Consider the following 14,060-nt stretch of genomic DNA (forward strand, 5'->3'; position numbering starts at 1 on the left):
TTAAGTGTTTTAGCTTTCAATTTAGGAAAAAAACCCATCAAGCAACTTAATAAATCTTACAATCCCAGTACATAAAGCTACTCTCTAGTGTTTACTGTCCACGGATTCTCAATTTCTCCCTCTGGAGCTTTCAACCTCTAACACTCCAGCATGGGGGAAAAGAGACAAATCTGAGATGGCTATAATACTTAAGAAAACAAAACAAACAAAAAACCCCACACAACAGTTTTATGGTTGGTATTGTTGTGTAACTTCCTGCTTAAAAGAAGGGTACTGTCAGGACAAAAAGCACCCCTGCAAAACATACTATTTACTTAAACAGCTATATACTTCTCACAAAAACGTACTTCAAGGAAGCCATTTGTCTGTCTGTCAGCTTATCTCTTAGCAACAGAACATTAGAGGTGTAAATTATTTCAGTCAATTAGTACACAACAGTAACTTAGCATACAGTGTTCACAGAAACTTTACACTTTTTTGATAATTGCTCTTGAACAAGAGATACACTTAACAGAATGTATCTCCACCTGCATATACAAACTTAATTTGCTGTTAATGAGGATTTATAAATTAATTAGTACATGCAGCTTTCCTACTATTCATTTCTAAATATGACTAACATTAAACCAAGATTATTAGTGGTAGATGAACATCTCACAAAAGAAAATAAAACAAGTTGATATATACACTATTCGATCAGAATGGTATTTCCATTTTTTTTTTTTTAATAAAAGTGAAGCCATTTACAAGTAACACTGTTCAAAACTCACCTGAGTTGGGAAATTCAAGGTTTTATAAATCAGAAAGGTTTAAAAAAAAGAGATTAAAAAGTAGTACAATAATCCTATCACAAAATCTTTCCAAGATACTAATTAAGATTTTATGGGCATACTAATTTATTCTCACATATGTGCCAGTTTGAATTTTAGCACTAAATTATGGGACAAAATTTCTGACATTCTGGGGACATTATAATTAAGATATATCCACAGCATTACAAGAAGACACAGTGCATCAGCTTATCTTAGCAAGGGATATGTCTTTAAAAAAGTACTTTATGAAGGTCAGCAAGTATACATCTATATTTGCTGGATGGGAAGAACCAGCAGTCAGCAAAAATAAAAGCACTTGAAACTTTGAGATTTTTTTTTTTTTTAAACTAGAAATTATCAAAACCAAAATGAAAACATAGTTCACGATGAATATTATTTACTTTAATACAACAAAAATCACTGGTGCTATTAAGTGTGCTAATTAAGTAGCTGGTGCTATTAAGTATGATTAAGTTCGCTTCTGCAGAATTCTGAGGTATATCTAATCATCAATACTAGTTTTTAGATGATTGAGAATACATCTGAAAATTGTTGTTGGGAAGTAGAGAAAGATTTTTGTTAGTGCATTCAGTTTTTCTTTCCTATAATTTCTTCTATCATGAGACTTTTTAGGTATAAAAGTATAAGAACCCTGTTGCTTGTCATTTTCAAAGGTTTTGCGTGAAATACCAAGAAAAAATATGGCATGCAGCTCACTTAAGTTCCATATTACTTCTAATACTGCTCTCTACAGTAGGTTTTCAAAAAACTTAGTGACAGCACAAGCTATAGGCATTTCTAAACGCTGTTCTATTTTCAATTTTTAAAGCTTATAGGAATACGTAACTACAAAAGCAAATGACAAACTCACACAAACTCCTTTTACTAATGCATCTGTGAAACAGCAAAAAAAACTCTTATTCTTCAACCCCAGACTCTAGAAGTTGCCATTTAATGAGTAATGTTGATCATACAAGATAGAAAGCTTGAGTACTTCAGATTTGGTGGGGAGCTTGTCTGCTGTACCTTCATATCCTTATAAAGAAGCAAATTTCCTTCCCGTAACACAAAATAACGGTCTTGAAACTTGTTTCCAGAAAGCAGTTTTGATGGTTCTTCTTTGTACTTCAGATTGCCTGCTTTCACGCTACCTTTCTCATTTTTCTCTACCAAGAAAAAAAAAAAGCATTTTGTTAGAAGATGTTACAACAGTGGAAGCTGTACCAATTGCATGGTACTGTTTGCAACTACCTGTATTCTATTATTTATGGGTTTTGCTCTTCTTTTAAAGAACCTGTTGACAGTTATTCCACGCATGTTTATTGGGGAAGCTTCACAAGATTTTAATAGTGAAAAACATATTAATGCATTAGATGCACAGTTGTGCATGCATCAAAAGTACACGAGTGATATTTGGTCTCAAACACCCAAACATCCAATTATGCAACCACACTCCAAAGTGTATCTAAGAAACCTAGTTAGATTATACTTCAAAACTAGAGTCAGATTCTACTGTCATCTGTACAGTGCAGAGAGTCATTGGGACTACCTGGAAAAGTTTTTCTCAACCTCATCTTTCATACTGCCTGAAAACCAGTTGTTTAAAAAGTGGGAATTAAATTATTCCTCCTAATTTTTTGCAAAAAGAAGATAATTAAAATTTGTGACTCTGATTTTACTCTTGCTTTATATCTTAGTAAAATCTGAAGTCATGAAAAACATTTAAATAGGTAACAGAAATTAAAAAGATAATAAACTTCTCTGATTTTGTCAAATAAAATCAACTACATTCTCATTAGCATGCTTGCCATGAAAGGAAAAATCTCAAAAGAAAATTTCCAAGTATTTTCATTAGAATTTAAGATCAAATCTAAAGCCAGAAATAACAGATTTCAACAATTAAAATCAGAAGTTACTTAGATTTCCTCATTTATTAAGTGAAAATATACATGCACAGCTAAAAGAAAGCACTAATGTATTTGCCAATAGGAATATTTATTTCATTTTCAGAATAGAATGTGAATTCTTATCCACACAATCACAAGGTTTTTTCTTTTATTGTTTTTAAACCATACCAAATGAGAATAGCAGGAAACTTCCACATCTGTACCAAACTGGAAGATTCTAAATTTCTGCACACAGCTCTTAACATGACAAAAATTCATTCTAAACTTCAGAGCACTCCCACCACAGTAAATCTATCAAACACTTGATACTTACAAAGATCTTAGAAAGTAAATCTAAAATAATCAGAATGCGTCCAAATCAGAATGTATTTTTCAGATACAAACTTTACAAAACATGCTAAACTTGCTAGAACTTTGGAACTACTAGGAACTAAATGCACTTCATCCATCCAGGATTGATCCACCTATGGTTTAGAAGCTTGCATTTCAAAAAATATCTCTGAATAATAGTCCCTGTTCTCAGAAATCAATACTTCCCACTCAAATTATACAACTCTTTACTGGTAAAATTTCAAGAACCTACACACACACACTTTATAGTGAATCTATTGTCTCACATTTTTCTAACAAATAAAACTTTAATGTTAGAAATTTTCAGGTAAGGAGAAGGAAAAGGGTCTTGAAAGAATGAAGCTGTACTGAGTATCTCTTACAACAAAATATAATACATGCCTTGCCCTTCTGAAGAGCACTTGAAAGAGTGCTCCTGCAACAAGCATGAAAAGCCATGGAATAAATTGTCAAGAAAGAGTAACTATAGATCTGTTTTAGAAAGTGGAAAACTCACCACAAATTTATTGAAACATATCAATACAAATAAACTAACACTTTTTTTCCTGGAAAAGGAAAATTGATTTCTAGACAAGAGAAAATATACATCTAGACCCTAATACAACGTTTGATATTGCACAGCAGGAGAAATTAGTTTAAAATGGACAAGATGAGAATAAGTATAAAATTTAGGAAAAAGGAGAATGTACTATGTACAAGGAACATGGGAAAAGTTGCACTGACAGGGAAGACAATGATAAGTTGCCAAGATGAAATGAGGCTAATAGAGTTGTTCCTTTAGGCTCACTATTGAACCAACATTATTTCAAACACCTTTCAAGTCTCTGGAAGAAAAAGAAGAGAAGTGCTGCTGACAAAAACTCTGAGGTAACATTAATTAAAAAAAAAAAAAAAAAAAAAAGATCAGGACTATAATAACTTAAGATTAGAACATAAATCAGGTAACCAAGGGAAATTCATGACATTAAGTATAAACATAATATGATCATAGCCCTATTAATTTTACTTCAAATGAGGAGGACATCCATCCAGTTGTCCATTTATATGCACTAAATCCACTGTTATAAAACACACTTCAGGTAGTAGTGGTTGGTCATCTGGCCTGAGCCCCATTACTCAGTGAAGAGGAATTATCCACAAAAAGAGTGTAAAAGACAGAAAAGACTAAGGTCTCCCCTTCAAGCCAGCAATTATTTCCTGTACACTTTGAGATGGAGAGCCACAGCATAACCAAGTGCCTCCTACTCTAAATGCTGGGAACATTCCTTCCCCAGTGATCTCATTCTGTGTATTTTCTCACTCTGACACTATCTAGTGATGTAAGTATACCATTTATCCAAAAAGCCCTTATCTTTGTGTCCTGAAATAGCTACTTTCTTGTTTTAAAAGTGTGAATATACAAAAAAAATGGAAATAGAAACAAGTAATGCAATGATTCCTGCAAATAAAAAATGTGGATGAATGGGGTAGACTTTCTTCGCATCTGTGCCTACACTTATATTATATATACACTGCTTTGCTCAAGCTAGTGAACTTGCTCCCAAGTATTGCTAATTTTTAGAGTAACTTTACAAGCTGAAAGTGTACTCAAAAACTCTACACAGAATTCATTTATTTTTAACATTATTATAACATGATCCAGTTAGAAAAAAGTAATGTTTCAGAAATTAAGCACCTTCACCATGTAAAAGTTCCTCAAAATGGCAATTCCACTCTCAAGAAAAGATTTTTCTACCATATGGAGTTTGCAGACATTGATGTCCTAAGTCTGCAATATGGCAGAGACTTTCCTTTTCAAACCACTAAGAAAACCAATATAACTTATTTAATAAGGTTTTAATTATTTCAAAGCAAACAGAAAAAATTATCAATAAATGTAATAAGTCAAAAGACAGTGTGGCTAGACTAAGATCAAACTCAGTTGAACTGATGCAAACAATTACTGTGATGGGTTGCAATAACAAATGGAAGTACAATTTAAGAGACTGGAAGGAGTGCAAATGGCAGATCTCCCCTTTAACTAGTAGTACATTTTGTAAATTGACGCTAGGCTAATCCTTATGTGTTTCTCAGAGCAGTGATTCACACAGTCCTTATGACCCCTTTTCTGATTATACCTTAACACACTAAGTGAGGTGACGGGAGTTCATATATCAAGCTTTTAATGAACTAGGCCATTTCACTCCATTGAGGATCTGCTATTACATATTTAGAGACAGTGAAAGTTGAACATAGATGTCATGAATAGCACATTTGTTCAGGTTCATTCATATTTGTGAAATATGCTTTTACAGGAACAAAACATGATGAGAGAAGGCTATTACTTTCAGAAGAATAAGCATAATAGCATAACAAGATACACATTTGTGTGTGAGAAGGAGAGGAAAAGATTACATATTTGAATAAGCCATTAGATAAAATAAGATGGGCATTAAACCAGGCATCATGTGTGACCATCACACATTTTACAGTGACAGCATACATACAGGATTTCAGCTGCCTGAAAACAGGATAGCGATTTTCGGACATCTAAACTTCCACTTCCCTCAAAGTAGATACTACATACTTCACAGAAGACTTAAATCCAGGAATTATGTGAGGAAAAAAAAAAAGGACTGGGGAATCTTGTAAATCATATTTTTCCACTATATATTTGACCTACATTTCCTTTCAGGTGTCAGATCTTTTTTAAAGGCCACATACTCTCCAAGTTATTCAGTTGCTTGAGTATGTAATTCAAATGAGTATGTTGCCTGGGACAGGACAACCCTGGATGTACGTAGAGACTGGGTAATGAGATGCTGGAAAGTAGGGCTGCAGAAAGAAACCTGGGGGCCCTGGTCTGTGGCAAGTTGAATATGAGTCATCAGTGCCCTGGCAGACAGGAGGGTCAACTGTGTCCTGGGGCATCAGGCAAAGCATCACCAGATGGGTGAGGGAGGGGATTGTCCCACTTTGCTCTGCACTGGGACAGCCTCACCTTGAATATCGTATGCAGGTTTGGGCACCACAATATAAGAAGAATATAAAGGTATTAGAGAGTGTCCAAAGTAAGGCTACAAAGATGTTAAAGGGCCTTGAGGGGAAGCCGTATGAGGAGCAGCTGAAGTCAATTGGTCTGTTCAGCCTGGAGAAGAGACCTCATTGCAGTCTACAACCACCTCGTGACAGGCAGAGGAGGGGCAGGCACTGATTTCCTCTTTCTGGTGACCAGTGACAGGACCTGAGGGAATGGCCTGAAACTGTGTCTGGGGGAGGCTTAGGTTAGATGTTAGAAAAATATTCTTCATAGGGTGGTTGGACACTGGGACAGGCTCCCCAGAGAAGTGGTCACAGCACCAAGCCTGACAGAATTTAACTACTGTTTGAATAATGCTCTCAGGCACACCATGTGATTCCTGGGGCTGTCCTTGTGCAAGGCCATGAGCTGGACTTCGAGGATCCTTGTGGGTCCCTTCCCACTCAGAATATTCTGTGATTCTGTGCAATTAACTTTCTAGTTTGGAGGCATCAAATTAGATAATACAAATTGTTAGTGGTATAACATAATCATATAACTATATATAAATCATACATTTTAGATATAATGTAATTTTTATATACAAGATATATGTATACATAGTCCGCAAAGAGTATGTATAGCATATTATGCATGTGGATTGTCCAAAGACTGTCCAAAGCTGTACTACAGGTAAAAGAGTCTCGAGCTTCACAGCAGAAGTTCACAAACTCTGAACTGACTGCAGAATTTCTGTACACTTTTATGTTCCAGTAGGAGAGCTTATAGTATGTAGAAACAAAACCGTCCATAATTTATATGTTTTAGGACAAAGTCAGCACAAACCTCAGTAAACCCATAACTTTTATGAAGTAGCAGTAACATAGATGTTCTGGAGACTTTTCTCCAATCAAATGTGAAAAAACTAAGCAGAGAAAAGAAATTACGTACCACTGTAGAGGTTCATCATGTCTGCTGTTAGAAATCTCTTTATTATCAGATATGCAGTGCCAGGCTCTGGCAGTGAACTCCAGTGAAGAACTTGTTCTAGCACATTCTCTGTATAATGCAGAGGACGTTCTGAAAAATGCCAGAAAAACAAAACACAAAAATCCAAAATTAAAATAAAAGACAAAACCCAGCAAGACTGGAGGCCCTTAGAAGTTACACATGCCTGGTACACAACACTGTCTCATTGACCTTGAGCTATAGAAGAACAATGCTTTCAAAATAAGACAAGTAAGCACTTAATTGACTTTCTGCAGAAATATCTTGGCTGGCAGGATCTGCACTGGTAATGAATTTAAAATTAAACAAACAGACAGTAGCAAATATATAATCCAAATACCCAAATATCCAAATGTTCAGTGACTCATGTATTTAGTTATATTTTTTTTAATGTAAAGACAGTAAAGCACTGCTTTCAAACTAAATACAAAATTAGGAACTATCACAGGGCATAGCTAAATATATTCACACAGAACTGAGCCCTGCAGCTATACTGTGCCTCACTGGCCTAGGCTCAATACAAAAATGAAACATCACAGCTACCAATTCTCTGCAATCAAAGAACCAAAGAATTTGGAGTAATCACAGTGAAAGAAAACCCTCAACTGGTATGGATAATACTGTCTGTTAATTATCAAAGCAGACTGGAAGAGACTCCTGGTTTCATTACATTCCTTTTACTAGAAGGGAGAAGTATGTAGTCTTACTGGGTCTTCTGCCTGTTGCTATGGTCAGAGGATTTCCAAACTTGCACCTTTATATTTCAGCCTCATACAAAAAGTACAAGATTAATGTACCAATAAATGAAGGCATGACTAGACTATATGTGTGCACTTCAAAACATCAGATGTTCAGACATATATTTGTTGATAGGTATCATCCATCCTAAAAGAGAAACTCTGAGACCCTAGCACAGAACAGAAAAACTTCAGTGGTAAGAAAGCCCAGCCAGTACTCCATACATATCCCAGTTCATATACCAAATGAAAGTAGAGAAGATCTTGCAACAGTCGCTAAATGTGCATTACTAGATCCAGTAGAAATCTGAGTATGACATGTATTGCAACACTGCCTGAGCAACACTGATGTAGATAGGGAAAGATTGCACTTCACCCCTCTCATTAATCCTATACACAATCACATCTCTGAAGGCTTTTACCTGCTCAGCACCAAGCATCTACTGTAATTTAAGAAAACACAAAAGCCTTAACAATGGCTTTGTGGACTACAACTTAGAGCAGTGGGTCCAAATTTCATTTTACTTCCAAAGAGAGACTTTTCTGAGAGACCTGAGTTCCCATTTGCATACCAATTTGTGTAGGTCAGGCCTGAGAAGAGCTGGGTACAGCGTCTGTAAAGTCAGACCTGTGTGAACTCATGTTGGGTCACGCAGTCTAGCCTAGTGTCCCTTGAGTACTGAAAGGAAAAGTATGCTGCCATAATCTCATTTTTCATTTCTGCTACGGTAGGTGAATATGAAATGTCAACAGCTGCTTTGGGACTGTCCAGCACTACACTCTAGCAGAACATATTTTCCTGAACACCTGAACACTAGCGCTTCAGAAAGCAACAGCCACAAATAACACACTTAAGCAACAGAAAAAAACTACTGCTATTTTGATATGCAAACAAACCTACCCTACCTGCAGACTTGTGATACCACCTATATAAAGATTTCATTATTCTGACATGATACCAAAGCAGCCTAACAAAAATACCATTCGGTAGACAGCAGCTCAAACCCTATTTTAAAGCACTATTTCTTCTGGTCCTTTTGTTTTACGTGATCAAACTTCTAAAATTTTATTTGGATTTTTGGGAAACTGTGAACTTTGACGTGATAAAGCTAAAACAACTTGATGCCTTTGTTCAAGAGAGAAAATCCACTTTAAGGAGAACTTTACAAATCAAATGCAGGAGACTGGCAAATTACTACATCTTCCTAGAACACCAGCTCTCCCACAGTAAACACCTACTGTTTTATTTATAGTTATATTTAAGACCATCTGTCATTATGGATTACATGGCACATAAATCATCATGCTGAAAACCATTACCTATTTTACTGGTAACACACCTCATTTACAAACTATCCATCAATTACCTATTATTTAAAAAATTATGCACCCTATTTTGTAAAAGCATATGGTATTGAGTATTCTGCATTAAGCTAGATAAAATCATCAATTATTGCAGCTTTTCTATATGCAAATAAATTAGTTAATTTTTAATATTTTGGTTTTAGTATTCTGAACAGCAAGCAGTCAACACATACATCCAATTACCCTTTCTTTTACTTAGGCCATCACATGCTTGTAAATATCCAGAACTAGTCATTTTCACCTTAAACAACTTTAACTATCAGTAGAAAATTACTTTCTAGAAAATATAATTCTAAGTTTCTTGCCTCCTCAGTGTTTGTTTTCAGGACAGTGTATCTTAAAAAGTAAAATAAGTATTATAAAATTTCAGGATTGAGTGCAACAAATGGAATACCACCATGCTCTAGACATGTACCAGATCATGGCAGGAACAAAAGCAGACAAATATTCTTTTGTCAGAAAGACACTGTGATTATCCGTATATGTTTGAAACAAATACGCAAACTTTGTTTCTGTCATTGCGTATCAGAATTTCAACTCTCTTGTCAATGCCTCAGGTTATGTAATATTCAATGCTGTAACACTAGCAGAATCAACTTGCAGCAGCAAAGACTCAAATAGTCTTTTAGTTCTTTAGTGTCACATTTGGACCAAAGACTGCACAGTACTATTTTTCTCTGTGTTTCAGCCCTTTGAAAAGCTGCTACATTCAGTCATAGCATCACAGGAGTCTTGACGAGTGTCTCTTGCTACATGCATTATTTTTATTCTAAAACAATTCACTTGTTCTGATGCACTGATTCTTCCAGAAAGGGATCCATGAAGAAGACATTTCATCAACACAGTCTCTGTGACTGACAGGTGATGAACTAGGACTTAATTTAGTTTGCTTTTTGCTTGGTTGTTTTGGATTTAAAACACTTGTGTGCCATTTCTAATTTATGTTTGAAATTCTTGTTTCAATAGGAAACACTCTAATCCCTTGCCATTATTTACTGTCCTATATAGTGCCTTAGCGTCTCATTGAGCTTAATTTTGCCAGTCATCCATAATCATTAGTTCAGACAATTTCTATCCTACACTAAAATATTAGTTGTATTGAAATATCTCAAGAAACTGTTGTGGCGTCTATCTTTTTACTTACTTTTATGTTCCCTTGGCCGTACCTAGTTTAGTTTTCATCTGCCTGTAAATGTCATATATCAAGTTTAAGAAAACAAAATTCCCTCTTCATTTTTTATAATTGCTAAGAAAAAAGAAACAGGATTTCCAGTGTACTTGCAGGAATTATCAGGCCTCTTCTAAAGTAACAGATGCTAGCATTCTTAGTCAGTTGTCACCCACACCCCTGAATTTGGAAATGAACTCTACATTACAACTCTATGCAGCATCACCAACAGACTGCAAGATGTGAAAGACTCAGGATCATTTATTTTAAGTTAAAAAAGAGAATACAAAAAGAGAATACACTTCCATTCTAGTTATTGATACTGCCAAAGTCAAGACTGCGTATATAAGTAATATTAGTAAAACTGAAAAGATTATTGTAAGTACATCTGAAAATCAAGTACAGCAAAACTATTCAAACAATATTGGAACATTTAGTAATCTTACTTTTTTCCAATTCCTTATACTTTTTTTTCCTTAAATTGAACATAGGTACCTTCACTACAGAAATCAACTAGTCCACAGTCCCCTTCTGTACCATGATAACAGTAAGAACAGCAACTATGAAGCACAAATAAATGTTGCATATTTCTGTCCCCATGTATTCAAAAAATCAGATGACATTAGTGGGTATTCATCAAAATACAATGTTTTAATTAAAAAAATTCCTACTACTCTACATTATTTTAAATACCTCTAATAATAAAATGCTCCAGTATGTTATATATGCTCCAACATGCATAAAGAACTCCCAATATTAAAATCTCTTTACATATCATTAATATTGTGACCATGTGACATTTGCTTTTGTTGGCAGCAGAACCGTATTTCAAACAAATTTTTCAAGAATCTGCTAGATACATCCTAATGCCACTTGCCATAAACACACTTTATGCCTCCTTTTTCATCTACACACATAAAATAATTGACTAAATAATGTAAAAAAGATCCTTTCTCCTAAGTATTACATGTATGTTCTCATTTCATCTTTTGAAAAGCATTATTCCCTATAAAATCAAGTGCTGACATTTTAATGAAAATAAGTTTCTTCTTTAAGACTTATTAGTAAGACCTACTTTTCTATAGCTGATGATTAATGAACTGCGAAGCACTGTAATATAAAGAACATCTTCTCAATCCCTAATTTATAAGCAATTTACAACAATTCATCACATTACTTCTTGCAAAGTGTAGAAAGAAATCATGCAAACGCCACAGCCACCAAATGTAAAACACTGGCATGAAGGCTAATATTTTTTTACCATAAAGTCTTTAACTAAGCTTTTGATGATTTTAAGTATTGAAAAATTAAAATAACAAAAGTTGATTAAACTCGCATAAATTTTAATGTCACCAACCTAGTTCTCCATTTTCAAGTACTTCAAAAGCAGTCCAGATATCATCTTTGTTGGGAATAATGTTTTTGATTCCTAAAACATCATTAGTTAATTCCTCTGCTTCCATCAAAGGTGATACCTGTAATACAAAATGAGTCAGTTTATGATACATTTCAATTACTGATTTCTGATTTTTTTTTTCAAAGTGTTCCTCTCAGCAACTGCCTTTAAAAAAAAAAAGAAAAAAAAGAGCAGTAGTAGATGTATGTGTTGGAAACCCATAAATTATTCATCAGATTCCAGCCTGTTTCCTTACTTTGGTCCATGAGACTGGTAACTTGAAATTCCTTTTCTCTACCATTGAGAAATATGGAAAAAAATAAAGCCTTGGTATGTTTTCTTGAGTGTGGAAAGGTAAATATTACAGAAGCAACACATTTTTTTATCTTAGCAATACATATCCCCATTTTTAATCCTATTTTAAAAAGCATGTGCATATGTGTATCTATGTATACCACATACCCCATATATATACAAGCAGAAGTGTTTGAGAGTTATATGCTGAACAGAACAAAAAAGGAAACAAAGCCAGAGAAGTGTAACAAAATATTATAGAGCACTACTACATGGAGATGAGGGTATTTAAAATACACTATCCAATAGAAGGCTGAAAAATCTCAATTATTCTTAGTAACAAGCTTTGGTTCCTTAACACTCAAGGCATGCAGAAAGCCATAGGCAAGAAGAAAAATCAGGAGGAGCATCATTTAAATGGCCTGTACTATTAAATAAAACTAACATTCATTGAGTACTTGTTAATGTTCTTGTGTGTTGCTCCCATAGAGTTGCAAGAATTTATACCACTCTATCCTACAGTAAAATAAAAGGATGTCTACCCTTTAAAATAGTATCATAACATTTTCCTTAAAAATGCAAAAAATGCATAATAATCAGTCTTTACATAATTTAGGCAACACAGCAAGGTCTAAAACAACATTTAAAATAATAGTGATAAACCTAAATGCATACTTTCATTGTGCAATTATATAAAAAAGATGTATTAAAATGAATTGGTACACATCATGAGTGTAAATCACTAAAATTTCATAATCACTAAATCACTCCTAAAATCATTTTCATACACTGACCCTGATGATAATACTACAGTCTGGCTCCTTTCTTTCCACGTAAACTTCAATAAGCAAATCTCCAGCCTGGGAAACCTAAAACAAAATAATTAAAATTAGACTGTCTTAAAGGCATTAGAAATATCATTTTAAATCAGGAAAGTACAATTATTATCCAGTAGAAGTCAAACTTTTTTTCCACCCACTTATCTCCAACAATAGTCCAAATGTTGACTATAATGGGAAAACCTGCACTATATTAACTTTCATTTAACTAGTGTAAGGAAAAAATACCTCTTCACAGGTTGAGGAGAAAAATCCTAACCCTGACTAAATCCAACAGAACTACATCCAACAAAATGAGCACATAAATGTATAATTTACAAATATGCATTCAAGAAAGAACTAGGGGAGACATGAAGTAAGTGGTAATTTTAGATTTATAGTTAAGACTTCAAAGTCTAAGACATAACTGTACCTTAGTATCTTAAACTGACAGAACTATAACTCTTATTTAGAGGTTACTCAAGCTCACTTCAGAACCAAAACATGATTACAATTTAAAACCATGAAAAAACGACTGTGAGTTAGTTATAAATGAGAGGGAAAATTACAAAAAAAAATATTTCAGCTACGTACCTGTGTGTACATATTCAGAAAATCAAAATTCATTACTACAAATACTACATTTATGATTCTTAATCACAATGAAAACTTGTCATTTCATTGTCAAGTTTGTTGGAGAGATATGCAAACTATATGTACAATGCTAATGCAGAATAAATAGATAGAGCAAAATGTATGACATAATTGTACTCTTTAATTAAAAAGCAAATATAAAGAATTAATAATCAAATTAACACTAAGAATAACAATTTGTGGTTTTATTTTGAGAAAAGTATTGATAGTGATGCTACACATATATATTACTACAAACAGAGGAAGAGGTTAAGAAAAATATAGAGAAACATATACATGTATATAACCAGTAAGCCTTGGGATACATTTTGACTAATTTACAGAAGCTAAAACTACATTTTCATAGAAAATTAAATGGCAGTGCTGAATTTTAAACAAGATTAACATTCTGAAGAACAGTAACTTCTAAGTTAGTTTAGCCTCTGAGAATAGAAAACTAATGGAAACATTTGTGAGGAAAAACATTACAAAGCTACTTTGAAGAAAGCTGCTTAATTATAGTGGCACAGACTCAAAAAAGCTCATTTAGTTGTAAAATTTGCTTTTACAGAT

General features: G+C 34.0%; 1 protein-coding gene across 1 annotated transcript in view; it reads right to left on the reverse strand.

The window, feature by feature from the left end:
* The window catches only part of ARAP2 (ArfGAP with RhoGAP domain, ankyrin repeat and PH domain 2), a 121,192-nt gene that overhangs the window by 14,360 nt on the left and 92,772 nt on the right, over positions 1-14,060 (reverse strand). The window contains exons 25-28 of the mRNA XM_050338557.1: positions 12,831-12,905; positions 11,704-11,821; positions 7,020-7,148; positions 1,839-1,978 (exon numbers count right to left, since the gene is read on the reverse strand). Coding sequence (XP_050194514.1) covers positions 1,839-1,978; positions 7,020-7,148; positions 11,704-11,821; positions 12,831-12,905 — 462 coding nt within the window. The remainder of the gene's footprint in view (positions 1-1,838; positions 1,979-7,019; positions 7,149-11,703; positions 11,822-12,830; positions 12,906-14,060) is intronic.

Source organism: Myiozetetes cayanensis, unplaced genomic scaffold (genome assembly GCF_022539395.1).
Source record: "Myiozetetes cayanensis isolate MyiCay16 unplaced genomic scaffold, myiCay2020 scf7, whole genome shotgun sequence".
Taxonomy (NCBI): domain Eukaryota; kingdom Metazoa; phylum Chordata; class Aves; order Passeriformes; family Tyrannidae; genus Myiozetetes; species Myiozetetes cayanensis.